The following is a 26,052-nucleotide window of genomic DNA, read 5'->3' as shown; positions in this document are numbered from 1 at the left end:
TCTGGATGTAATCGTTTCAGATCAGAAGGGCACTATTGTGAATCCTGCACAAAGGGCGTAGGGCACTTCTGATGGAAAGGTTCGACAGTCTCTGCAAACAGTAGTATTTACCCTGGGACCAGAAGGAATCCACCACGGGAAGCATATTCCAGGCAGGGTGAGGACAGATTACTAAGGTGGGATCAAGCTTAGTGTGTTGAAGGAAAAGAAAATGTATCACACGAAGGGGCAGGTGTGCTACATAAGATCATCAAGTAAATTCTGAATATTTGGTATAAAGCTTGAATCAAAGCATCCTTAAAATGTACTTTTATATCAATTTATGCCCCCAATTTTAGCTGTTGTTTTTAAGATTTACTAGTATTTCAGAAGCATTAGAAACAACTAATTGACAAAGGATCTTCAATATCTCCATAACAGCAAAGTGAAATACTGATTTAGTATTAGGAGAATTATTTTCTTACCATAGAAAAATTCCTAGCTCAGTGAACAGTGTATGTAGTTAAATAAGCTGGGGAAAATAAATTTTATTCATTTTGAAGCTTATTTGTTCTTTAATCTTTATTCTTGTTGGAAAGCACTAATTCACGGAGAAGCCATTCACAGCCCTTAAATTTAGGACAGATATATTTTTTATTTATTTTTCCCTGAATCAAGAGGTAATCCTATATTCCTCTATAAGATTTCTTCCTTTCGGGACATTTTTGTAGCTCTAGCCTTTTCAAAACAGAATAGGCACAAGTTCCATTTATACGTACACAGAGTTTATTTTTTGTTTTATTTTTTATTATTTGAGAGAGAGCACAAGCTGGTGGAGGCGGTGGCCGAGGGAGAGGCAGAAGCTGGCTTCCTGCTGAGCAGGAAGCCTGACATGGGGCTTGATCCCAGGACCCCGAGATCTTGACCTGAGCTGAAAGCAGATGCTTAACTGCCTAAGCCACTCAGGCACCCTTTGTATACACAAGGTTTGAAATAGTCAAATACTTTTGTAAAAAATGGCAGGTACCCCTCACCCCCTCAGTAACCATTTTTTATTCTTAATGGATCGTTTTGATATCTACTTCTATATTTCTAAATAACATGTCACTTTTGTGACTTCTTAATTTTTTAGTTTTAGGTATCTTCTTTTGCTATAGGAAGTACCCTTTCTTCCAGCCCTACATTCTCACACACCTTTCCTGTTCCTTCATTCTCATTACGGAGTTTTATGATTTTTAGGTCAGTGTTTGTTGTTGTTTTGACTTTGTAAAAGGTACCCACAGCTAAGTTATGTAGTACGCTGTAACTGCTTTTCCTTTCCTTCCCAACTCTTGGTTTTCTCTGGATTTATTGTCTCATTTAATTTTCTGTGTACTCATAACTAAATTAGGTTCAGACTCTCTTGGATGTTTAAATCTCTCATAATCAGGTACATAAAATAATCTCTAAGTTTCATATTCTTGGTATGTGATGGTTATCCCAAAGTACTCACCATCCTTATCCTTGGGCTTGCATTTCCTTCTTCCTGTGTTGGGTCTCTGTCTCTTGTGCCCCTAGTTATCTTTCTTGGTTATTCCATCATTTTAGCAAGGCACAGCCTTCCAGTTTCCTGAGAAAAGGATGTGTGGATGATAAAGTTTTGAAACCTTGCATGTCTTAAAATTTCTTTACTTTTCTCATTTTTTCTACTTTCCATCTCACTTTTCTTTTTCTACTTTATTGGAGGCCTTCTCACCTATTGAATTTTTTTTTAAAGCATATTTTTAGTTTCATGGGACTCTTGTTCTCTAAGGATTCCATTTTATAGGATCCTGTTTTTCTTTTCATGGGCATGGCATTTTTTTATTGTCTGAAGTTTGTTAATGATAGTTTTAAAGTTAGTTAAAAAGTTCTCTTTGCAGGGGCGCCTGGGTGGCACAGCGGTTAAGCGTCTGCCTTCGGCTCAGGGCGTGATCCTGGCGTTACGGGATCGAGCCCCACATCAGGCTTCTCCGCTGTGAGCCTGCTTCTTCCTCTCCCACTCCCCCTGCTTGTGTTCCCTCTCTCGCTGGCTGTCTCTATCTCTGTCGAATAAATAAGTAAAATCTTTAAAAAAAAAAAGTTTTCTTTGCATAGTTCCTGTTTCCCCAGTTGCCTTTTGCTTGTTCATTTTAGTGTATACAGACCTTTTACGTTAACTCTTTCATTCAGTTAGCTGATGATTTTGGGTGATCTATTCACAATTAAGAATAGGACACTGAAAAGCAGATAGGGGCATTATTCGTAGTAGCCAAAAAGGGGAAACAACCCAGATATCCATTAGCTGAAGAATGGACAAAATGTATTAATGTCCATATGATGAAATATTATTCAGTTGTAAAAAGGAATAAGCCGTTATCTGCTAGTTTTACGTGTTCATTGACGAACCTAGAAAAATTATTATATATAATAATGTAATGTTATTATATAATGTATATTATTTTTATTGTTACTATTATGCTGATGCCTGAAACTAATACTATATGTCAGGTATACTTAAAAGAAAAATATTTTGGTAAGTGAAAGAAGTCAGGTACAGAAGGCCATATATTGTGGGATTCCATTTATATGAAAGGTCTAGAATAGGTAAATCAATAAAGACAGAAAGTAGATTATTGGTTACCAGGGGATGGGTGGAGGAGGGAAAGGAGACTCCCAATAGGTATAGCGTTTATTTTGAGATGATGCAAGTGTTCTGGAATTAAATAATGGTGATAGCTCCACAAAACAGTGAATATACTAAAAACCACTGAAAGGGTACACTCTAAAATAGCGGATTTTCTATTGTGTGAAATGCATCTCAGCTTGTAAAGACGTTGTAAAGAAAGGATGAATTTAAATAGTGACAGGTTAAAAGAGATGCTTAGGAGTGCCTGAAACTCCTGCTTTGCTAAAATGATCCTTTTTATTGCACCGTGGAAGTTAAATGGGATCTGAAGGACACCGTAACATGGTGAAACCCAGCATTAGTCTCATTCTTTATGTGAAGATTGTATGATTTGGTGTAGTTACAAATTTATATTTTGTTGTATATAAGATTAAGAAGAAGCTCTGAGCGAAAGGGTAGGCCAGTTAACCGTCGGTGTTTTGTTGTGAAGTCCCATCCCCACTGTTATATGTCAGTGTCTTTAATTTTTTTTTTTTTTAAAGATTTTGTTTATTTATTTGACAGAGATAGAGACAGCCAGCGAGAGAGGGAACACAAGCAGGGGGAGTGGGAGAGGAGGAAGCAGGCTCCCAGCGGAGGAGCCTGATGTGGGGCTCGATCCCATAACGCCGGGATCACGCCCTGAGCTGAAGGCAGACGCTCAACCGCTGTGCCACCCAGGCGCCCCTAGTTTTTTTTCTCTCTTAAATGAGGTCAGATATTTTGCCTGGAAAGGGTAGGCCTGACGGGGAGCTGACCGTGGGGTAAGGGTGGGGGCTGGAGGGAAGGGTCCCAGTATTCAGTGTATAAACATTTCCTTAATTTCCCTCTTTTGTCAGTACCATATCCCCACCGTGCCTGCTGTCCCCAAGGTAGAAGACTGGTTTTCACCCTCTCCAGGGACAGAATCTCTGCAGTACTTCGTGGGTGGCAGGAGGGGCTGGCTGCCTTCAGCCCTCCTTCCAGATTAGTCAGGGGTCTACATCGGATCGCTTATCCGTTGCGGCTCAGTGGCTTGCACTTGCCTGAGTTCGCTGCCGTTCATCCAGCTGCTTTCTAGCTTCCAGCATTACGATACACATGTCTTCTGTTCTTTGTCCTAACGAGCTAATCCTGTTTTTAAAAATTTCTTTGGTGCTTTGGTGGGGTTTCAAGAGCAGTGAAAGGGGAAGTGCCTGCATTCAATCTCTCATTTTTATTTGAAATTTTCCTTCTCTCTTTTTTTTAACCATACAGCTTAAACAGCATTGTTTTAGTATTCCTTGTTTATACAGGCCAACGGTTATTAGTGGTGGTATTAAGATGCCTTGATTAATTTTTATTCTTGTGCGCCACAGGTCATGGCATCAACCACAGCCCCGGACCAAGGCTCATTACCCTCATTCTGATGTAATTTGACTTCATAATGTTTGTCAGTAGAATGCTTTAGTGGGTGTAGACTCTGTTTACAAAAATTTGGTTGGTATCTTATTTAGGACATGAAGCATGTGTAGTTAATGAGTCTTACTGCAGGTGAAATGTAATGATATTATGTAAATTATCCCTTGGCGTAAAAGACAAATGAGAGCAAATTTAACTTTTAGTAATATGAGTCTTTTATATACTGATGTGCCTGATAGAGGATATATTTGTTTTTTAATCCTTGCATTTAACACATAAAAGTATTCGATAAATTTATGCAGGGTCCCCTTTTTTGGTCCGTTGTGGCGATCGTTCTTTTATCTTAACATTTATATTTGCTCTCCTTGTCTACAGTCCTCTCCTATCACCAGGCTCATTGTAGGTTGTATGGACAGGGAGCAGGTAGGAAGTGAGTGCTCTTTTTGGGTACTAACTTTGATTATCATTACCTAAATCCCCTCTAGGGAAATTGCTTTATTTCTTTAGCTAATCTCAGATTGTAATTTGTTCTGCAAAGGAAGCAAAACAGGCTGATAAGTGACGTTGGGAGTCTGCTCTTAAGACCTAGCTGGGAGCCAGAAGTAGAGCATTTTGTGCAGGGTAGGGGGCAGTGTCAGGAACATGATACTTTGAGATGGGAACTAACTGAGCATGTATTAGCAGAGAGATGAGGCTGGTATGGCTGGAGTGAAGGAACTGAGGGGGAAAGGGAAATTTATTAAGAGTGGAGAACTAGTCAAGAGCCAGATGGTGTACAGCCCTGGAAGCTGTGGGTTGGGGTTTCGTCTTCAGTTTAGTGAGAAAGTGTTGGAAGATGTTTAGTTGGTTGGTGTTAGGCTAGGGAGTAGTAATATGCAGTAGATTGCAGTTTTTTACATATCATTCTGGTTGCTCCATGGAGAATAATCTGGAAAGGCAAGCAGAGATGCAGTAGACATGTCAAGGGGCTGTTACAGTAGCCTGGGAGAAGGATGATGGTAGTTTGATTTGGGTGGCAGCTCTGGAAGTAAACAAGTGAACTCATTGCGGGTGAATTTTGGAGATGGTACTCACAGAATGTATTGAGGGAATGGACGTGGGAATTAAGGAGAAGAGAGGATGATTTGGGGCTTTGGCTTAAGCCTTTGGTGAGGTGGTCATGCTCTTTACTGGGCATCACATGAGTTTGGGCCAATGGCTGTCTCTTCTGGAAGTGACATTACAGAAACCAGAGGGGTGTAGTTAAATGCATCAGATGAATATATATTGTGAGAAAGCCTTGGGGCAGTAGGATTGATTTGGGTCTCGAGTGGGATGGAAATGACAAGACCAGACTGGAAGAACTGCCACAGATGGGAATTAGAGTGGATTTTTTTTTTTTTTAAAGATTTTATTTATGTATTTGACAGAGAGAGAGAGACAGCCAGAGAGAGAGGGAACACAAGCAGGGGGAGTGGGAGAGGAAGAAGCAGGCTCCCAGTGGAGGAGCCTGATGTGGGGCTCGATCCCAGAGCACCAGGATCACGCCTTGAGCCAAAGGCAGACGCTTAACGACTGCGCCACCCAGGCGCCCCTAGAGTGGATTTTTTTAGTTTGCCCTTTTCCCTTTCTCTCGTCGCCCTGGGCTACAACACTGCTCTGATGTTACTGGGTAGTGCAGGGCAGAAAAGTTGCAGCTAGCTCATGCCAGCCCAAAGCAGTAGGTAGCATTGTGGTGGTTCTGTAGCCCAGCCCATGTGAGGCAGTAAGAGTCTTTGAATTCCTTCTTGAGAGTTCTCTCCCTAGGCCTGGGTTATTGTAACCAAGGGAGTCTGAGTTTGAAAAACGTTAAGTACTGGGGTAGATTGGCAGATTATGGTACTACCATGCGCATTCCCTGAGGTATATATACCCCCCCTTTACCCCCCACCCCATTCATTAGCAGAGGCACAAAAGCTAGAGTGGTGCTAGGATTTAGCCCCTTGTTCTCCCTGCATACCTTTCCAGCTGATGTGCCTACTATCCACGGGGAGTATGGGGAGTATGAATTCAAGAGGGGCAGATGAGTCCCCTTGGAGTGTAGTCACTGTAAGACAAAAGTAGCAGACTGAAAAATATAGAAAGGTAAAGCAAAAGTAGCAGAGGAGACAGAAAAAGATTTTAGTCGTAAGCATGTTACATATTTTCAGAGATAAAGGAGAGAACATAAAACATGAAGCAAGAGGGAGAAACCATAACAACACCCAGAAGATGGTGTGGATGAAAGAGAGAATAGTCGAAATCAAGAACTCATTAAGTGGTGTGACTGGTAAACATACACAACCTGGGGAATCAGGACAGGAGAGAAGTGGGAAATAGAAAAGGCACAAGGTTGGGTTCAAGTAGTAGTCTATGTGTAATAAGGATCTCAGGGGAAAAAATGAGCTGAGGTGGTAAGACTGAAAATTTCCCAGAAATAGGGAAGGATTTAAGAGTTTGGGCTGAGAGGGTTCTTGGCGTGTCAGGGGAATATAACTAAGCACACGCACCCCTAACAGTTGTCGCAAGACCTGTAGAACGGACTGAAGAGGCGGGTTGCCGTCGTAATGAGACGCACGTGAAAAGAGCCAGAAAAGTGTATGTTGAAAGGATGGAAAAAGATAGTAACAGACGAAAATGAACAAAAGAAAGCAGAATTGCAGTTTTACAGTCAAACAATTGAATGTGAGAATAATTCAGACACACAAAGACAGTAGATACTCGTAAAAGGAATAGTAACCCAAGAACATACAATCGACCATGAGCTCCATGTGTGGATGCAGTAGTATAATCCCCAAACATACAGAGCAGCAATTGACGGAGCCATTGTGGGTGACGACAGCTCCCCCAGCTAATATTCCGTACTACAAGTTCAGGAAGGTGAGGAAATAGAGCAGTGAATAATTGGAAGAGTCCTAATTCTGATCATTTGCAGATGGTGTCACTATCTACATAGAAACCCCAGTAGAATCAATAGCTGGGTACAAGATTGATGTGCAAAAAAATAACATCCCTTACAGCTGTAATAACTAGCTAGAAATATATAAAAGAATATCACTTATAATCAAAACCCAAACTGCAGACATGTTAGGAGTTAGCCTAACAGCGAATGCATGAGGTGTTTATGGCGAACAATTAAGAGTCTTAACGCTATTTTAGGGGCGCCTGGGTAGCGCAGTCGTTAAGGCGTCTGCTTTCGGCTCAGGGCGTGATCCTGGCGATCCGGGATCGAGTCCCACGTCGGGCTCCTCCGCTGGGAGCCTGCCTCTTCCTCTCCCACTCCCCCTGCTGTGTTCCCTCTCTCGCTGGCTGTCTCTCTGTCACATAAATAAATAAAATCTTTAAAAAAAAAAAAAAAAAAAAAAAAGAGTCTTAACGCTATTTTAAAGGCCATTAAGGAAGAGTGAATAAATGAAGAGAGGTGCCATGTTCATGGATGAGACAATTTAACATTGTAAAAATGTGACTTCTTTCTAAATCTATACATTTGATATAGTTTAAAATTCCAGCAGGATTTTTTAAAAAAGATTTTTATATATTTATTTGAGAGAAAGACCATAAGCTGTGGGAAGGGACAAAGGGAGAGGGAGAAGCAGACTCACCACTGAGCAGGGAGCCCGACTGGGGACTTGATCCCAGGATCCTGGGATCCTGACCTGAGCCGAAGGCAGACCCTTAACTGACTGAGCCACCCAGGTGTCCCCCAGTGAGATTTTTTTGTGTGGGAGAATAAAATATTTAAATAGTCATTTTGAAAAAGAGCGTAATGGGGAGAGGGGGCACTCACCTTATTCAATATAAAGACATATTTCAAAGCATAGTGATAGATAAGAGGGGCACAGGAATGGGCAGACAACTCACTGAAATGGAACAGAGACCCTTTGGCTCCTGAAACCTAACTCCTCCCTGCATATGTGACAACCTAGGATAAGACTGATAGGCCACCACAAGTCATCAAGGAAAGGATAGATTGTTAGATAGTACTAGGAAAATTGGCCTACTCCAGCAGAAAAAAATTATCCTAGGTTACTATCTTAAAGCACATAATCTTCAATTAACACATACAGTTGAAAGGTAGAATTATGTAAGATAGAATAAACAGTATCAGAAAACATGTCAATTTAGGTGACCAAAGTCCTCAAAACCCAAGAAGCATTAACCACAAGACAAAAAATTTGGATTTCACTCTGTCAAAGTTAAGAATTTTTCAGTGAAGGACCCCATATTCGTAGTTAATAGATGAGAAGAAGAGTTAAAATATTCCAAAAGTGACAAGAGACAACTAGAATATACAAAAAACTCTTGTAAATCAAAAATACAGGGAAATCAATAGAAGATAGACAAAAAATACAATTAGCAGTCCACAGAAGGGAAGACTCAATGGTGACTGACTATAGGAAGTGCCGCTCAAACTCACGAAGAAGAAAAGGACGTTGAAGTAACAGTGGCGAGCCAGAGTTTGTGATCCCTGCGGACTTCTTAGTCTCAGGCCGGGTGTGCTCACCAGCACACTCACATGGCCATCCTTGGGGGTCTGTATGTCTCGGGATGTTATTTACAGGATTGTTTACGGAATTGGAACCAGTCAGGATGAGTGAACTACGACAGTTCCAGCTGCGGTCAGTAGCAGCAGACTCTTCAGTAGTGATTGAGAGAAAGTAAGCAGATTTACACCACCGCTCCTTTGGGTAAACACACAGTGCACTGGATTTTTTTTTTTTTTTTTTTTTTTTTTAGCGATACTAGCACCAGACACAGAGTGTGGGAGGGTGGAACTTGTGGGGGTGGGCATTTGGGGTAAAGGAAAACTCGAACAAGAGAGGCCTTGCATAGACTGTTGATGGGAGTACCTCTTGAACTGGAGGTTTTGAGTAATTCTGTTTACCTGAGATCAAAAGCAAGGAGGCAAAAAGAGCAAGGGAGTCATCTTTGAAAGTGGGGTATGCTACCTGGATGAGCGTTTTTTGGTGGGGTGGTTAGGACAGAGCCAGGTATAAAAGACGTGAATAGCCGCCTTGTTTTGAAAAAAAGAAAGGAGCAGAAAAATATGGGCAGTAGCTGGATGGCGATTCGGGAGTTAAAGAAGGGTTTGTTCTCTAGCAGTGCTCCCCCCCCCCCCCCGCTTCATTAATAAACTTTATAAAGCAGTTTCAGGTTCACAGCAAAATTGAGGACAAAGCATAAAGTTCCTGTATGCTCCCCCCTTCCCCCCGTCTCCACATGGTTCGGGTTGGTTTTTTGTTTTCCGAGAGGTAGGTCAAGGTGTATGCCGATGGGAAGGAGCAATGGGCAGGAAGAAATTGATGTAAGAAAATGGATAACTTGAGAAATTTGAGTCTTAAGGAGGACAAGAGGGACTCAGAACAAAAGTCAGTGGGTTTGCCTTTGACTTTGTAACGGAAGGGAAGACAGGACGGGTGAGTATGAATGATAGTCGCTCTGTAGGTTTTGTGTTTGGTTCTGGCTTCTTGTGACCTGTAAGGCAAGAGCAGCATTGGTTATTGGGAACCGCCGTTGCAGAAACTCCTTTTCCGCAGTGAAATAGCTGTTATTTTGATAATATAATTTTTTTTAATTGAGAGAATTAACAGTCATCTCATTCTAATCAAAGAAAATGTATGTAGTGGTGATATTTTGATCAAAATGTAATAGAATATTTGATCTGAAAAATTATCCAATTTTTAGAAACATACAGTTTTGTAGAATAATCCCATTCTCTGTATTTGTTGGAAAAAAAGAAGACTGGTATGTCCTCTGAGGACAGGGCCTGACTGGACATGTCCCCTCCTCCCAGTGTAAAGAAAAAGAACATGGTGTGCTTTTGTAGTGACAGTGCATTGTGTGATACTGCGGCGTTGCCACCGGCTGTGATAAGGTGAAGAGCCAGTGAGTGTTAGTTTCTGTTCAGTGTTTTGTACATGTTCCACTCAGGGAGCTTATTTCATAACTATATGCATGATTATTTGTCCTCTGAACCTAGAGGATTTCTTCTAAACTGAATACTGCTTTGATGGACCACAAGCACTCACTTATTTGTATATTTAACTACTATTTCATTTAGTGTGAAAATATTAGTACACGCCATTCATGATGTTTACATTTTCCAAGTCCAAAAAGGTTGCGAAACAGATAAAATTATAACTTCATCAAATGTACAAACCAGTGACTATATAGTATATTGAGTGTATTCATTTGTACTTTTTGAATTTCTCTGTGAGCTCTCAGTAAGTTTGGCCTGTAATAGGAGGCCATTATAGCTTGATGATCAGAGATCCTCTTTATTTTTAGCTCCTAAGGTTGCTTTAGAAATTAAAAGTCTGGGGCGCCTGGGTAGCGCAGTCGTTAAAGCGTCTGCCTTCGGCTCAGGGCGTGATCCCGGCATTCCGGGATTGAGCCCCACATCGGGCTCCTCCGCTGGGAGCCTGCTTCTTCCTCTCTCACTCCCCTGCTGTGTTCCCTCTCTCACTGGCTGTCTCTCTGTCACATAAATAAATAAAATCTTTAAAAAAAAAAAAAAAAAGAAATTAAAAGTCTGGGGGCGCCTGGGTGGCTCAGTCGTTAAGCGTCTGCCTTCAGCTCAGGGCGTGATTCCGGCGTTGTGCGATCGAGCCCCACATCAGGCTCCTCTGCTATGAGCCTGCTTCTTCCTCTCCCACTCCCCCTGCTTGTGTTCCCTCTCTCGCTGGCTGTCTCTATCTCTATCAAATAAATAAAATCTTTAAAAAAAAAAAAAAAGAAATTAAAAGTCTGTCCTTTCTCCAGGATGGAGACCTTCTGGGCACTCTCAGGCAGATACCCTGTTCTCTAAGATAAGCAGGGATGAGATTCTGTTGATCTGCCCTTTCCCACTCTTTGTTGTACCTACTAAGATGCATTTTAATAGCTTTATTGAAGTATAATTTATATACTAGGACATTCACCCTTCTAAAGTGTACAAATGAATAATTTTTAGTAAATTTGCAGTTTTATAACCATCACCATAATCCAGTTTTTAGACATTGTCAGTAGCACTAAAACTTGTCCTTGAGCCCATTTTCAGTCACTCGCCATTCTGCAGCCAGCCCCAGGCAGACACGAATCTACCTTCTGACTCTGCAGATTTGCTGTTTCTGGGTATATCCTGTAAATAGGATGATAAAGTATGTGGCCTTTTGCATCTGGCTCCTTTTACTTAGCATGGTATTGAGGGTCACCCATGTTCTTCATGGCTTTTTATTGCCACATAATATTTCATTGTATGGCTAATGCTGTATTTGTTTTTCCAGTCACAGTCGATGAACATTTGGGTTATCTCCAGGTTTTGGCAGTCGTGAATGAGGTTATGATCATAGAGTGCGTCTTGGAAGGTGTTTCTTCAGACCTGCCGCATTGTGGGGCACTCGGGACATGGAAGTGGGTGGTACAGACTGATTGTAGCTGTGTTGGGCCAGAGTCTGACCTCATTAGCAAATAACACAAATGTGCTCCGCCCCGTGACTGCTGGGGAGTCTGGTTAACCCTCACCAGAAGCAGTTTAACGGTAGTCGTCTTTGGTAGCAAGTTTCATCATTGATGAACGTCAATTGTAGTTTTAAATACTTAATAACTAAACTGTTAACATTTAGAGAAAGCACTTAATTAAGCCCAAAAAGTAATTTCTGTTAGGTGGGTTGTTTTTGTTTTTGTTTTTTTAATTGAAACCTTAAGTGACTTACAGAAGTAGTTTCCTTTCTAAACTTGGGATTGTCCTCTTTCTTTCTTTCTTTTTTTATTTTATTTTATTTTTTTAAGATTTTATTTATTTATTTGACAGAGAGAGAGACAGCCAGCAAGAGAGGGAACACAAGCAGGGGGAGTGGGAGGGGAAGAAGCAGGCTCCTGGCAGAGGAGCCTGATGTGGGGCTCGATCCCAGAACGCTGGGATCACGCCCTGAGCCGAAGGCAGACGCTTAACGACTGCGCCACCCAGGCGCCCCTGTTCTCTTTATTTCTTAGCAGATCCTCAAGGGTGCTTCTGAGTTTGAGGCTTTAGGAAAGGATTGGGAGATGGGTGCAGAGAGTTTTAGAAACTGGATGGCTAATGTGACATGTTGGTGAGAATTTGTGACGGACCTAGGTCTTGTGCACTTGTGAAATGGTCTGGTTGGGAGGTAGCGTTCTCTCAGTGCTGTCCAACAGTCCTTTAGGCCAGACTGGAGATGCTCGAAGCTGCACTGTGCAGTGTCATAACCTCAGGTGGCTACTGAGCACTGGAAATGGGGCTAGTGAGGAATGGAATTAACTTTGAGAATTTAAAGTAGCGTTAAAATTAAATAGCCACATGTGGCTAATTGCTACTGAATTGCATAGGGTAGTTCTAGACAATTTCACTGAACTGCCATAAAGTAATTATATTTATTAAACTATTTTGGCGTAGTTAATTGGTTCACAGCAAAACTGAGCAGAAAGGACAGAGTTCTCATATATTCCTATCCCGAAATGTGTGCATGCCCTCCCCTACTATCAACAGTCCATGCCAAACTGATACATTTGTTACAATTGACAAATCTACATTGCTTCATTATCACCCAAAGTCTGTGATTTACATTAGGGTTCACTCTTGGTCTATAGGTTTTGACGAATGTGTGATGTCCTGTGTCTGCCATTATAGTATCATACAGAATAGTTTCCCTGCCCTAAAAATCTGTGCTCTGCATATTCATCTCTCCCTCCTCCAGAATGCCTGACCACTAATCTTTTTAGTGTTCCTATAGTTTTGCCTTTCCCAGAATGCCATGGAGTTGGAATCATCCACTCTTTTGAGATTGGCTTCTTTCACTTACTGTGCATTTTTTAAAAAAGATTTATTAATTTTGAGGGAGAGAGCATGCACACACGTGGGGGGGGAGGGGCAGAGGGAGAGGAAGAGAGAGACTCTTAAGCAGGCCTGTGCCCGGCATGGAGCCTGACGCGCAGCTCAGTCCCACGACCCTGAGATCATGACCTGAGCTGAAACCACGAGTCAGGTGCTCAACCGACTGAGCCACCCAAGCGCCCCATCTTTCATTTAATACACATTTAAAGTTTCCTCCAGGTCTTTTCATGGTTTAACAGGTCACTTCTGTTTAGTGCTGAATGATATGCCCTTGTCTAGATGTACTTCAGTTTTATTTATCTACTCACCTACTGAATAGCATCTTGGTCACTTCTAGGTCTTGACCGTTATGAATGAAGCTTCTATAAACATGTGCAGGGTTTACGTGTGTATGACGTTTCAGTCCATTTAGGTAAATACGTGGTGCAACTGTGGCATCGTGTGAGAGCATAGTTAGTCCCGGAAGAAACTGTCTTCCAGAGTGCCTAAGGCACACATTTGCGTTCCTACCAGTAACGATGGAGAGTTCCCGTTGCTCCGCGTCCTCTCAGCATTTGGTGGTGTCAGTGTTCTGGATTTTGGCCATTCTAATAGACATTTAGGGGCATCTCGTTTTAATTTTCAGTCCCTCATAACATAGGATTTTGGACATCTTTTCTATTGTTTACTTGCCATTGTTTATCTTCTTTGGTGAGGTGTCTCTTCAGGTCTTTTGCCCATTTTTAGGTGATTTTCTTATTGTTGAGTTCTCTAATTGTTAAGTTTTAAGGGTTCTTTATAAATTTTGGGTAATGGTCCTTTACCAGATGTATCTTTTGCAAATATTTTCTCCCAAGCCTGTGGCTTCTCTTCTCATTCCCTTGACAATGTCTTTCAGAGAACAGAAGGTTTTAATTTTAATGAAGCCAGCTTAACTATTATTTCCTTCATGGGTCATGCCTTTGGTGTTATTTCTGAAAAGTCATCACCATACCCAAGATTGTCTAGGTTTTCTCCTGTGTTATCTTCTAGCAGTTTTATAGTTTTGCATTTTACATTTAGATCTATGATCTATTTTAAGATAATTTTTTGAAGGGTGTAATATCTGTGTCTACCTTCCTTTTTGTGGATGTCCAGTTGTTCAACATTTGCTGAAAGAGACCATCTTTGCTCCATTGTATTGCTTTTTGCTCCTTTGATCAGTTGACTGGGGTCAGATCATTTATGGAAGTCTGTTTCTGGGCTCTCTGTTCTGTTGCATTGATCTGCTTGTTTATTCTTTCATCAGTACCACACATCTTGATTACTCTAGCTTTATGGTAAATCTTGAAATTGTGTCCTCTTTGTTCTTCAGTATTGCGTTAGCTACTCTGGGTCTTTTGCCTCTCCATATAAACTTCAGAATCAGTTTGTTGATAACTTGCTGGGATTTTTATTGGGATTGTATTGAATTTACAGATCAAGTTGAGAAGAATTTTTCACATTTGGACAATATTGACTCTTATCCACGAACATGGAATATCTCTGTTTATTTAGTTCTTTTGATATTTTTCTTCAGGGTTTTCTAGTTTTTCTTTTTCTTTCTTTCTTTCTTTTTTTTTTTTTTTAAGATTTTATTTATTTATTTGACAGAGACAGCCAGAGAGAGGGAACGCAAGCAGGGGGAGTGGGAGAGGAAGAAGCAGGCTCCCAGCAGAGCAGGTAGCCCGATGTGGGGCTCTATCCCATAACGCCGGGATCACACCCTGAGCCAAAGGCAGACGCTTAACTGCGCCACCCAGGCGCCCCTGTAGTTTTTCTCATTAGAGCTCTTAACACGTATTTTGTTAGATTTATATTTAAATATTTCATTTTGGGGAGTGCTAATGTAAATAATTATATATTTCAAACTCCACTTATTTATTACTAGTATATATGAAATATTTTTGTATTTTAGCTTATATCCTGCAACCTTGCTAGTCTGTTGATGGTATGGATTGCATTACTTGATTTTCAAATGTTGAACCAGTCTTATATACCTGGGATTGATCCCACTTGGTTGTTGTATAATCCTTTTTATACATTGTTGGATTCCATTTGCTAGTGTTTGGTGGGGATTTTTACTTTTATGTTGGAGATACTGAGCTATAGTTTTCTTTTCCTGTAATATCTGTCTGGTGTTAGTGTTAAGGTAATGTTGGCCTCATAGAATGAGTTAAGAAATACTCTTCTGCTTCTGTATTCTGGAAGAGATCATAGAGAATTGGTATAATTTCTTCCTCAAGAATTTGGTAGAATTCACCAGTGAATTCAGCTGGCCTGGGTGTTTTCTGTTTCAGAAGGTTCCTTTTTTTTTAATTGATTCAGTTTCTTTAATAGATGTTGGCCTATTCGTGTTATCTTTTCCTCTGTGAATTTTGGCAGATTGTTTCTTTCCAGGAATAGGTCCATTTTACCTAGGTTATCAAATTTGTGGTCATAGGGCTGTTCATAATATTCTTTTGTTACCTTTTTCATGTCTGTGGGATCTGTAATGATGTCTCCTCTTTCATTTCTGATACTGGAAATTCGTGTCTTTTTTTTTTCTTAGCCTTGCTAGAGGCTCATCAATTTTATGATCTTTTCAGAGAACCAGCTTTTGGTTTCATTGATTTTTTTTCTTCTTGATTTCCTGTTTTCTGTTTCATTGATTTCTTCTCTTTTATTATTTCTCTTTTTATGCTTGCTTTAGCTTTAATTTGCTCTTCTTTTCTAGTTTGTTAAGGTGGAAGCTTAGATTACTGATTTTAGATCTTTCTTCTTTTCTAATATATGCATTCAGTGCAGATAAACTTCCCTCTAAGCACTGCATCTGCTACATCTCACAAATTTTCATAAGTTGTATTTTTCATTTTCAGTTAGTTCAATATATTTTTATTTTATTATTATTATTTTTTTTTTTTTAAAGATTTTATTTATTTATTTGACAGAGATAGAGACAGCCAGCGAGAGAGGGAACACAAGCAGGGGGAGTGGGAGAGGAAGAAGCAGGCTCATAGCAGAAGAGCCTGATGTGGGGCTCGATCCCATAACGCCGGGATCACGCCCTGAGCCGAAGGCAGACGCTTTAACCGCTGTGCCACCCAGGCGCCCCTATTTTATTATTTTTTTAAAGATATTATTTATTTATTTATTAGAGGGAGAGATCACAACAGGGGGAGCAAGAGGCAGAGGGAGAGGGAGAAGCAGGCTTCCCGCTGAGTGGGGAGCATGATGTGGGGCTTGATCCCAGGACCCTGAGATCATGACGTGAGCCGGAGGCAGCTGCTTAACCAATTGAGCCACCCAGGTGCCCAGTTCAATATATTTTTAAAATTTCTCTTGAGATTTTTTCTTTGACCATGTGTTACTCAGCAATGTGTTGTTTAATCTCCAGATATGTTGGGCTTTTCCACTTATCTCTGTTGTTGATTTCTAGTTTAATTCTGTTATAGTCTGGAACAGACAGTGTATGATTTCTATCCTTTTAAATTTTTTAAGGTGTGGTTTATGGCCCCGGATGTGGTCTGTTTTGCCATGTGAGCTTGAAAAGAATGTGTGATCTGCTACTGTTATGGAGTAGTCTGTAGATGTCACTTCTATCTAGTTGATTGACGGTGCTTTTGAGTTCAGCTGTGTCTTTCCTAATTTTCTGCCTGTTAGATCTGTCCATTTCTGATAGAAGAGTGTTAAATATTAGATTAATTTATTTTTTTCTTGCAGTTCTATCAGTTTTTGCCTCACTTATTTTGATTCTCTGTTGTTAGACACATATATATAGTCTTTGTTCTCCTTGCCTTTCAGCTTTGGTGGTTTGTTGCCAGATCCTCAAGCTCAGTTCTTTCCTCAGCCTTGTCCCGTCTACGGATGAACCCACGAGAGGCATCAGCCTTCATTTCTGTCAGTGTTTCTCATCTCTAGCAGAAATTCTTTTTGAGGGGCGCCTGGGTGGCACAGCGGTTAAGCGTCTGCCTTCGGCTCAGGGCGTGATCCCGGCATTCTGGGTTCGAGCCCCACATCAGGCTCCTCTGCTATGAGCCTGCTTCTTCCTCTCCCACTCCCCCTGCTTGTGTTCCCTCTCTCACTGGCTGTCTCTATCTCTGTTAAATAAATAAATAAAATCTTAAAAAAAAAAAAATTCTTTTTGATTCTTAGAATTTACATTATCATCTATCCTTTTCTTTTTTAATAGAGTGAGGGGGAGAGAGAATCTTAAGCAAGCTCCACGGCCAGTGCAGAGCCCAAGGCAGGACTTGATCTTAAACCTGAGAGATCATGACCTGAGCTGAAATCAAGAATTGGACGCTTAACTGACTGAGCCACCCAGGCACCCCAATTATCATCTCTTGCATGCTCTACTTTTTCCATTAAACTCTTAGCATATTAATTATAGTTTGTTTTTTTAATTTCCTGGTCTGGTAATTCCAACATTCCTGCCGTATCTGCCTCTGATTCTGATGCTTATTCAGTCTCTTCAGACTGTTCTTGGCCTTTGAGTATTATGCCTTATGGTTTTTGTTGTAAGATGGACATGATGTAGGTGAAAGGGACAGCCAGCAGTAAATAGGCCTTCGGTAATCTGGTGGTAAATTGTGGAGGAGGGCGATTGTTCTGTAATCCCGTGATAGCCTCTCAGTCTTTTGGTGAGGTTTGGCCCCTGGACTGGGAACTGTATATGTGCTTCTCAGTCCCCTCCACCCCCTTAGGTGGGACAGGATGGCTGGAATGGGCTGCAGTTGGTTATTTCTCTTCCCTCAAATAGTTCGACTCTGGTAATAAAAGAGTTTCTCCAAGATCAAGCCTTGTTAAGATCAGAATGTTTGGTATATTTCAGAATGGTTTCTTTCCTCCTCCTCGTGCTGGAAGCATGAATGGATTTTCTCTAGTACTCGCTGTGAGGGCCTTGGAGATTTCTGTTTGAGGACACCTTTTCGTCACTTGAATTTTCTGGGACATAGGTTTTGTAAGCTGAATTTGTAACCTCTCACAAGGAAAGTTTAAAGGGTTCCTTGGAGCCAGAACTCAACAAAGTGTAGGGGTCTCCCTTATGACTGCGTCCCCCTGGAGTTGTCACTCAGAGCCGTCCACACTGAGCCTCAAGCAGCTCCTCACTTCCAGTTCAGGGTTTGCTCTCCTGGCACTGAGCTCGGTGCTCCTGTCCCTTGTGACGATGGGAAGGGTTGTTGACTTTTCAGCTTGCTTGCAACTCATGAGGATGAAGTGGTGACTTCTCAGTTCCTTATATGCCAAGCTGGAAACCAGAAGTCACAACTTTTCATGTTCTGCCACTTGGAATTTTAGGTTCCGGACTTTACTTGTTGCTTGTTTTGGGAAATTTTGCTGTTTGGAATTGGCTTTCCGGAATGTTTGTTTTCTTAATATGCTTTTTTGCTGTGTCTAGGTGGCACAGGAGTGGATCAGCTCTCCAAACAAAGAGAAATTCTATCAGTTGCATTTACGAAAATTTCCTGCTGATTATAAAAAATACTGGGAGTTTGTGGGTAAGTTCTTTCTTCTGTGATTTGGAATGTATAATAATTGGAGATTTCTTTTTGAGGAAACCTGACAAGGTTTCCTCTGAGGAAATGACAAGGTCATTTGAATTTTCTGGGACATAGGTTTCCTAAGCTGAATTGTAACCTCTTACAAGGAATGTTTAAAGTCTTTTTTTAAAATTTATTTTTATTATAATTTTTATTTTGTTATGTTAGTCACCATACAGTACATCCCCAGTTTTTGATGCAATGTTCCATGATTCATTATTTGCGTATAACACCCAGTGCACCATGCAATATGTGCCCTTCTGTATTAAGAATGTTTAAAGTCTTAATTAATGAGAATAATTACTGGGACAATTATGAATATAAAATTCATGGTTTTAACCATTGTGTAATTAGAATACCACAGGCCAAAGTGGAAGCTGGACATGGAAGAGAGGGTGAGTGAAGGGATCTTGACAAGATTGTTTGGGGGAGGGTGTCCCAAAATAATAGTGTTCATAGATTCTGAGTAAATCTTACTGCTGTGTATCTTCTCACTTCATCATTGGTCTGAAACACACACTTATGCATTAGTTATAAATTGACCAAGCATTGAGAATTCTTTAAAATAAAAAGTATAAATCCTCTTTTGCCTCCCCCACTCACCCCCAGTCCATCCTACTCCTTAAATTCAATTAAGATAAAAAGCGTGTGTATGTATATTTTGGGGGAAAGGTACTATATGCTCATTGTAGGACATTGAAATAATATTAGCCAGCAGAAAAATAAATACCACCAATTCCAATCATTCCAAGATAGTCCTATGAAAATAATATATCTTACTGCGAGACTGTCAACTCACCTGTGTGAATTGTGTATATGTGACTGTAGTAGGGTCATTTTACCTATTTTAATGACATCTTTCACTTATTCAGCAAATATTTATGTGACATTATAGTGCCTAACAGGATGCGATTCTCGATTCTAGGTATAGCTATGAAGAAAACGTAAGATTTCTGCCTTCATGAAACTTACATTTTACTTACTTTTACTTAATATATTGTAAATGTCTTTTCAGAGTTATTAAATAACAATATATTTGATATTTGTAGTTATTTCCATTGTGAGTGGATTCCACAGATCCACTTAACCAGCTGTGTCTAGACATGTACATTGTTTATAGTTTTTCACTGTTAGGGAACACTGTGTGTGTAGAGTAGGACGCCCAGCCTGCTCCTGGGGTCATCCCCACTTCACCCCATGTGCGTCTCCCCTTGCTGAGTAGGTTGGGCATCCTACTCTTGATGTCGGCTCAGGTTGTGACGTCAGGGTCGTGGGGTCAAGCCCTATGTTGGGCTCCCTGCTCAGCAGGTAGTCACCCACATGTGCACGTGCTTTCTCTCTCTCAAATAAGTAAAATCTTAAAAAAAAAAGACATGTTTAGCTCTGTTAATATCAGACTAAATAGACTATAAGGCGAAAAACCTTACATACAAAGGGAATTTTTCATAATAAGTTTAGTTCAGCAGGAGGGATGACAATCTCAATGTATACGTACCTAATAAAATATATAAAGAAAAAGCTAAGGGGCGCCTGGGTGGCTCAGTCAGTTAAGCGTCTGCCTTTGGCTCAGGTGATGGGATTGAGCCCTGAGTCAGGCTCGCCTGCTTCTCCCACGCCCCCTACTGTTTCCCCTGCCTGTGCTCACGCGCTCGCTCGCTCTCTCTGTCAAATAAATAAAATCTTAAAAAAACAACCTGATAACTAGAGTATACTTTTTACACATATATGAGACTTTGAACTATTAAATTACCAAAGGTGAATTTTAAAAAGCATCCCATAAAATGAAACACAATAGAAGTAAATGAACCTGGGGCACCTGGGTGGCACAGCGGTTAAGTGTCTGCCTTCGGCTCAGGGCGTGATCCCAGCGTTATGGGATCGAGCCCCACATCAGGCTCCTCCGCTATGAGCCTGCTTCTTCCTCTCCCACTCCCCCTGCTGTGTTCCCTCTCTCGCTGGCTGTCTCTATCCTGTCAAATAAATTTAAAAAAATCTTTAAAAAAATAAAAGTAAATGAACCTAATTATATATTACATGTATTACCTTTTGGTTGAATATTTTTACTTTTTTTCTCATTTTAAAATTTCTTTTTACCTTTTCTTCTTTGGAAATTATACCTCAATTTATACATCTTTTACTATTTTAGAACAGTTAGGTCAAAACTTAAAACATGCACCCTTAATTTATCAAAATCTATAGTTTTCGTAGCTCTTTGAAGTGTGTCCATAGATAAGGTAAAACCTTTTAAACTGTGTGAGACACAATCTGTAGCCCCCAGGACAGTCCTTTGTTGTTGATTGATTCTACCAGTTTGTGTGTTTCTTCTCTCCTTGTGCTTTATCTTTGGTGCATGTTGGTTATTATCTTTGGAAAGTTATTTATAAAAATAATTTGAGGCCTATCACGGTATTGTCTTCCCCCAGAGAGGATTTTCCTTCGCTTCTGCCAGGCTTCTGGGGGCACCTGCGATGTGGGTAATCTGGTTTAAGGGATTGGGCTTTTCTGAAGCACCCAGGTGTTTGGAAGCCCACGTCAAGGCGGGTTTGCTTCTCCTTCATCCTTGGGTGTAGTCCTTAGTCCTCCTCCATAGTCCCAACCCGAAGCATACAGGGCTACCAGCGTCCCCACTCTGTACAGGCCCTGGGCTCCAGTTTTTGTCTTTTTAGTCTAACAAGGCCATCCCAGGTACGGCCTGGACTCTTGGCTGCCACTCCAAGAATGGTTCAGATGTTTCTAGGGGAAATACTGGGTTGACTCCCGTGGATTTCCACATTCTTCTGGGTCTCAACACAGTAATTCTTCACTGTTGTAAGCGTTCTCTGATGCTTTCGCATAGATTTCTTACCTGCCACATCTTATTTTTTGTTCTAAAAAGATTTTATTTATTTATTTTGAGAGAGAGAGAGCGTGTGCATGCAAGCACACAAGCATTGGGAGGGGCAGAGGGAGAGGGGGAAGCAGACTCCCCACTGAGCAGGGGCCCGATGTGGGGCTTGATCCCAGGACCCTGAGATCATGACCTGAGTGGAAGTCAGAAGCTTAACCGACTGAGCCACCCAAGCGTCCCTTACCTGCTGCATTGTAAAGTCTTGTTTGGATTTAGTGGTTCTGTCTCCTTAATCCCGGTGCCTTGTATTTTCGTTCACTGTGTTACTGGACGTGGTGGTTGGTGCTCAGCTTTTTTGTGGTAGTGCTTGATCTGTTTTCCCAGCCCCAGCCCCAGTAGTTTACAACTAGCCTTTCCCCCTTGTTGGGAATGCCACCAGTAGGCTCAAAATTCTTACATGTTCTTGGATTTGTTTTGGGTTTTTTTTTCCTGGGATTTTAAAAGTGAGGAACAAAAGAGAAAATTTCTTGGTTAAAAACTATTTTAAGGAAAGGAAATTTACTAGGTACTTTTTTTTATTTTTTATTTTTTTATTTTAATTTTTTTTTATTATATTATGTTAGTCACCATACAGCGCATCCCTGGTTTCCGATGTAAAGCTCGATGCTTCATTAGTTGCGCATAACACCCAGTGCACCGTGCAACACGTGCCCTCCTACTAGGTACTTTTGAGTATTATGATTTTATTTTGGCTTTTTAGCCATTGTTAAGAAACATTTTATACTACTATATAATTTGTTTTTGAGAGTGTCGACTGGTGGGCTTAGAATATTATTTTGAAGTATATTACAAAGTCCAGTGCTGTATACTTGCTTGAACTTAGTATAAGGGTTTAAGATCCTTTAAGTTAATCTTATTTAAAGTAAATCAGTGCCACCTTCTTATTGTTTCATAGTTCATCTTGAGGAATGTGAACTAGCTAAACAGTTTCATCCAAAGGAAAATGATTTGGTGTTTTTGGTTCCTGAAAGACAAAATGGAGAGAAGAAAGATACCGAGAGAAATCGCATGCAAGACCTCCGTGAATACCATTGCGGTTATGTTCATAAGTTTCGTCGCACTTCAGTCAGTAAGTAGATGATGAGACTGTAAAGAGAAAACTGTCAGGGAGAAGCTCATCTTTTAATTTCACTCTGAGTTGTGCCTTATTGGCCACATACTTGTTGTACATATTCGAGACGTGTATTTGCCAGGTTGATTACTTGCCATCCAGAGTCCTTTTTTAGATTTTCTAGATTTCATCTGGGAAAGGCCCAATACTTATTGCTCTAGACTTATGATTTAAAAGCTTTTTTTGTAATGTCCTCTCTTTCTGATACATTCCTTCATCTGTCCTTGTGTTTGTTATTAAATAATTTGCAAACTATCTGTTTTTTTCATATCTTAAATCACAACCTTGGTGTCGTGGCTAAGAATCAATGAGAAGACCAAACATATAAGTCATTGTAAGGCAACTTGAAGGTTTTGCTGTTTCCATTGCTCCCATCCCTTGTGTCGTAGGGACCCTTCTGGGGGTAGCATCGCAGAAGTAATGTCAGCTTGGATGTAACAAGTACCTGCCGTGTGCCAGGCCACGTGCCTTGTCCTTCCTGTGCTCATGTATCGTCTTCCTCAAAGCCTTGCAAAGCAGTGAGATTTATGTATTCCCTGCTCATCAGGAATTTAAGGCTCAGGGATGTGCAGTAACTCCTCCGAGGTCATTCTCAGTATTGAGTGGTCAGCCCTACATTCAATGAAACCTACATTCATCTGACTGCAGGATTGCCCACATTCTTCATGGTATGCCAAGCGGCCTTTTTTAACATTGCTGCGTTCTTAGTCTCAGTTATGTGACGGGAGCATGAGTTCATTATTCCTTCACCTTTTTGCAGCGAGTCTTAAAAACAAAGCTCCTTAGAGTTCAGCGTCATGCTGCACTGTGACATATTTCGACCATAAGTGTGGTCCAGCCCAGTTCTTCCTGTAGAGTGCGTTTAGGGGAGTAGCAGCAGGGGTACATAGCTTAATCTGTGCTTTTGACTCTTGCGAATGATGACATGCGCCAAATTTATATTTCTAAGGTATTCTCCTTCCAGCTCCTTGAGCAGCCAACTATCTGACCTCTCCATTTGCAAATCTGTTAGAAAGACCAAAGGACGTGCTTGATTTTCTGCCTGACATCTGCTGTTCCTTCTGTTTTTCCCATCTCAGCAAGTGGGGCCTGCATTTTTTTAGTTGCTCAGGCCCAAAACCCCAGTCATCCTTGATCCTTTCTTTGTTTCACAACCTACAGGTAATTCATCAGCAAATCCTGTTGACTCTTTTCTTTCCAAAGTATCCAGAATCCAAGCCCCACATCTGCTACTACATCCTGGTCCACACAGCCATCAACTGCAGTGGCCTCCTGGTGGCCTGTTTGCCTCTATGCTTTTCCCCTTGTGGTTTATTCTTCATTCATACTCATGCAGGAGGAGTGAGTCTTTTAATGTGTAAGTTCAAGCATGTCACTTCCCAGTACAAAGCTGCCCTGTGGCTTTCTACCAGACTTGGAATAAGATTCAAAGACAGTATCGTCGTCTGCAGAGCCCTATAAAATGGAACCCCGTTTTCTTCTCTGATTTGCGCAGCACGCGTCTCCATACTTTTCCTTCCAGCCATACTAGGCTTGTCCCTGTTCCTGAAATACTCCGGTCACATCTCTGCTTCATGGTCTTTGCGGTTGTTGATTCTTTGCCAGTAACACCCTCTCCCCAGGTAAGGGCATGGCTTACTCCCTTATTTTAAGTTTCTGCTCCGATACCATCGTATCAGGAACACCTTCCTTGACTTCCCTGTGACGGTAACAGCTCCTTCACATCCCTTGTCCCTTCTTCATCCCCTTTCTCTGCTTGCTTCATCGTGCTTATCACCACCTGACAGATTTATTTGCTTCTCTGCTTCCCTCTTCTAGAAAAGAACTGCCTGGTTCTTAGGAAGCATTCAGAAAGCATTTGAATGAATTACTTCAACAACGTATCATACAAAAAATATAAGTTATAAATGCATAATTCTGAATAACCTTTTTAGCTGGACAACATTATTCACTGGCAACTGAAATTGCTTTTTCTCCTTCTTGATAATAGTGCGCAATGGGAAATCTGAGTGTTCCCTTTCCATCCAGACTCAAGATAATTTGTCACTAAATTTAAATGAACTCGTGAAATGCGTCGTAATCAGTTCTCTGGTAACTACACAGAGGAAGTTGAAAGCCATGTCTTTGTTGAGTGGACGGAACCAACTGGCAAGAGCTGTTCTGAATCCAAACCCCATGGACTTCTGTACAAAAGATTTACTAACTACAACGTCTGAGAGAATTGTGAGTCATGGTTAAACGAGAACAACAAGTCTGAAAATTTCATGTCAGAATGTGACAGCATCGTGTCGTGTTTATTCATTACACTTTCCTCTATGTCCGGGAAAAGCCGTATCCCTGTGCGCACACGGTGACGGCATGCGGCGCTTCGTTTTCTTTAACATGGCCAAGTCTGTGTTATGTTACTCAGCTTACCTCGGGAAAAAGGCTCAGTGCAATCAAGAATTGAAAATATGCTTAAAAAGGAGCATTAAAATGTTAGATGAGTATCCTACTTAAATGCTTGTTAGGTGATAAAATTCAGAGGTAGGACTAGGTTAATAGAGTTAATTGTGCATTTGAGAGATCGATGGAGAATTGATGGGTAAAGTTGCCATTTTGCATGAGCACGTATATTCTGTAAGAGCTGTGTATATTCGTTCTGGGAGATAATACCGAGGAAGGCGAGAGAAAAGTGATAGTGTTTGGCCTGCTGCTATGTGCGAGGAATTTCCGTGCAGTATCTTATTCACTTCTCGTGCTCTCAGGAGTCCCAGATTTAATGGATGAAAAGGCATAGGCCCAGAGATGTTAGGAGTTCGGAGACCTAGCTTGTGAGTGAAGCTGAGGTTTAAACTTAGATCTGATCCAAAATCTTGGAATGTTAGGAAAGAAAATCTTGGAATTTTTTTTTTTTTTTACTCTCTAAGGAAAGAATAAATAGAAGAAAAGTATAGACCAATTTATTGTGATCCATTTTATAAGAAACACAAATAAAAATGCATTTGTAGTAGTTGTAGATGGGCTGAAGCCTACAGACACTCATAAATAACTTTCTTTATAGTAGTGAGATGGATTCTTTAGATTAAAGGTCATTTTGGGGTCTTGCCTGATCATCACCAAAGTTTCTGTCGGATAAAGGTTAGAAGAAATTCAAACAGGAAGTTTTCTCTTCTTCCTCTCCGGTGCTACTCCAGGAAGAGCAACTCATTCTCACTAATGTCTTTTGCATAGATCGCCTACTTAAGAGATTTCAATGAAGACCAAAAGAAAGCGATAGAAACTGCATATGCCATGGTCAAACACTCCCCGTCAGTTGCCAAGATCTGTCTGATTCATGGACCACCTGGAACAGGAAAATCAAAAACTATCGTTGGGCTTCTGTACCGCCTGCTGACAGAGGTAGAGTGTGTGAGGGCTTCAGTGCTGTTAGCCGAGCGCGTCGTTTCACGCGAATTAACTGACAGACGTGTAAATAACTACTACAGGTCTTTCTCCCCGCACTTTTGTGTATCTTTGATACCGTGTGGAACTGTATCTGAAAAAGAGGTGGCAGAAGGAGACAAGGGTGTAAGTAGTAAAAAGAGCAGAAAACGCTGTCCTGTGTGACACTAATCCGAAGGGCTAGAATGGTGGTCTTCTGACTTTAATACGGGGCACGTCTAATGCCAAGAAACTGTCTGGAATATATTCCTGGGCTAC

The 26,052-nt window shown here is 41.0% G+C and overlaps 1 protein-coding gene across 7 annotated transcripts in view; it reads left to right on the top strand.

The window, feature by feature from the left end:
• SETX (senataxin) overlaps positions 1–26,052 on the top strand; it is an 87,079-nt gene that overhangs the window by 28,430 nt on the left and 32,597 nt on the right. For all 7 annotated transcript variants that reach the window (XM_048223053.2, XM_048223054.2, XM_026514239.4 and 4 more), the window contains 4 exons: positions 18,232–18,331; positions 22,156–22,329; positions 24,362–24,594; positions 25,585–25,752. In XM_048223053.2, the coding sequence (XP_048079010.2) occupies positions 18,232–18,331; positions 22,156–22,329; positions 24,362–24,594; positions 25,585–25,752 (675 nt within the window). The remainder of the gene's footprint in view (positions 1–18,231; positions 18,332–22,155; positions 22,330–24,361; positions 24,595–25,584; positions 25,753–26,052) is intronic.

Source organism: Ursus arctos, unplaced genomic scaffold (genome assembly GCF_023065955.2).
Source record: "Ursus arctos isolate Adak ecotype North America unplaced genomic scaffold, UrsArc2.0 scaffold_18, whole genome shotgun sequence".
NCBI lineage: Eukaryota > Metazoa > Chordata > Mammalia > Carnivora > Ursidae > Ursus > Ursus arctos.
The sequence above is the reverse complement of the archived record's forward strand: the minus strand, read 5'-3'. Positions and strand labels throughout refer to the sequence as shown.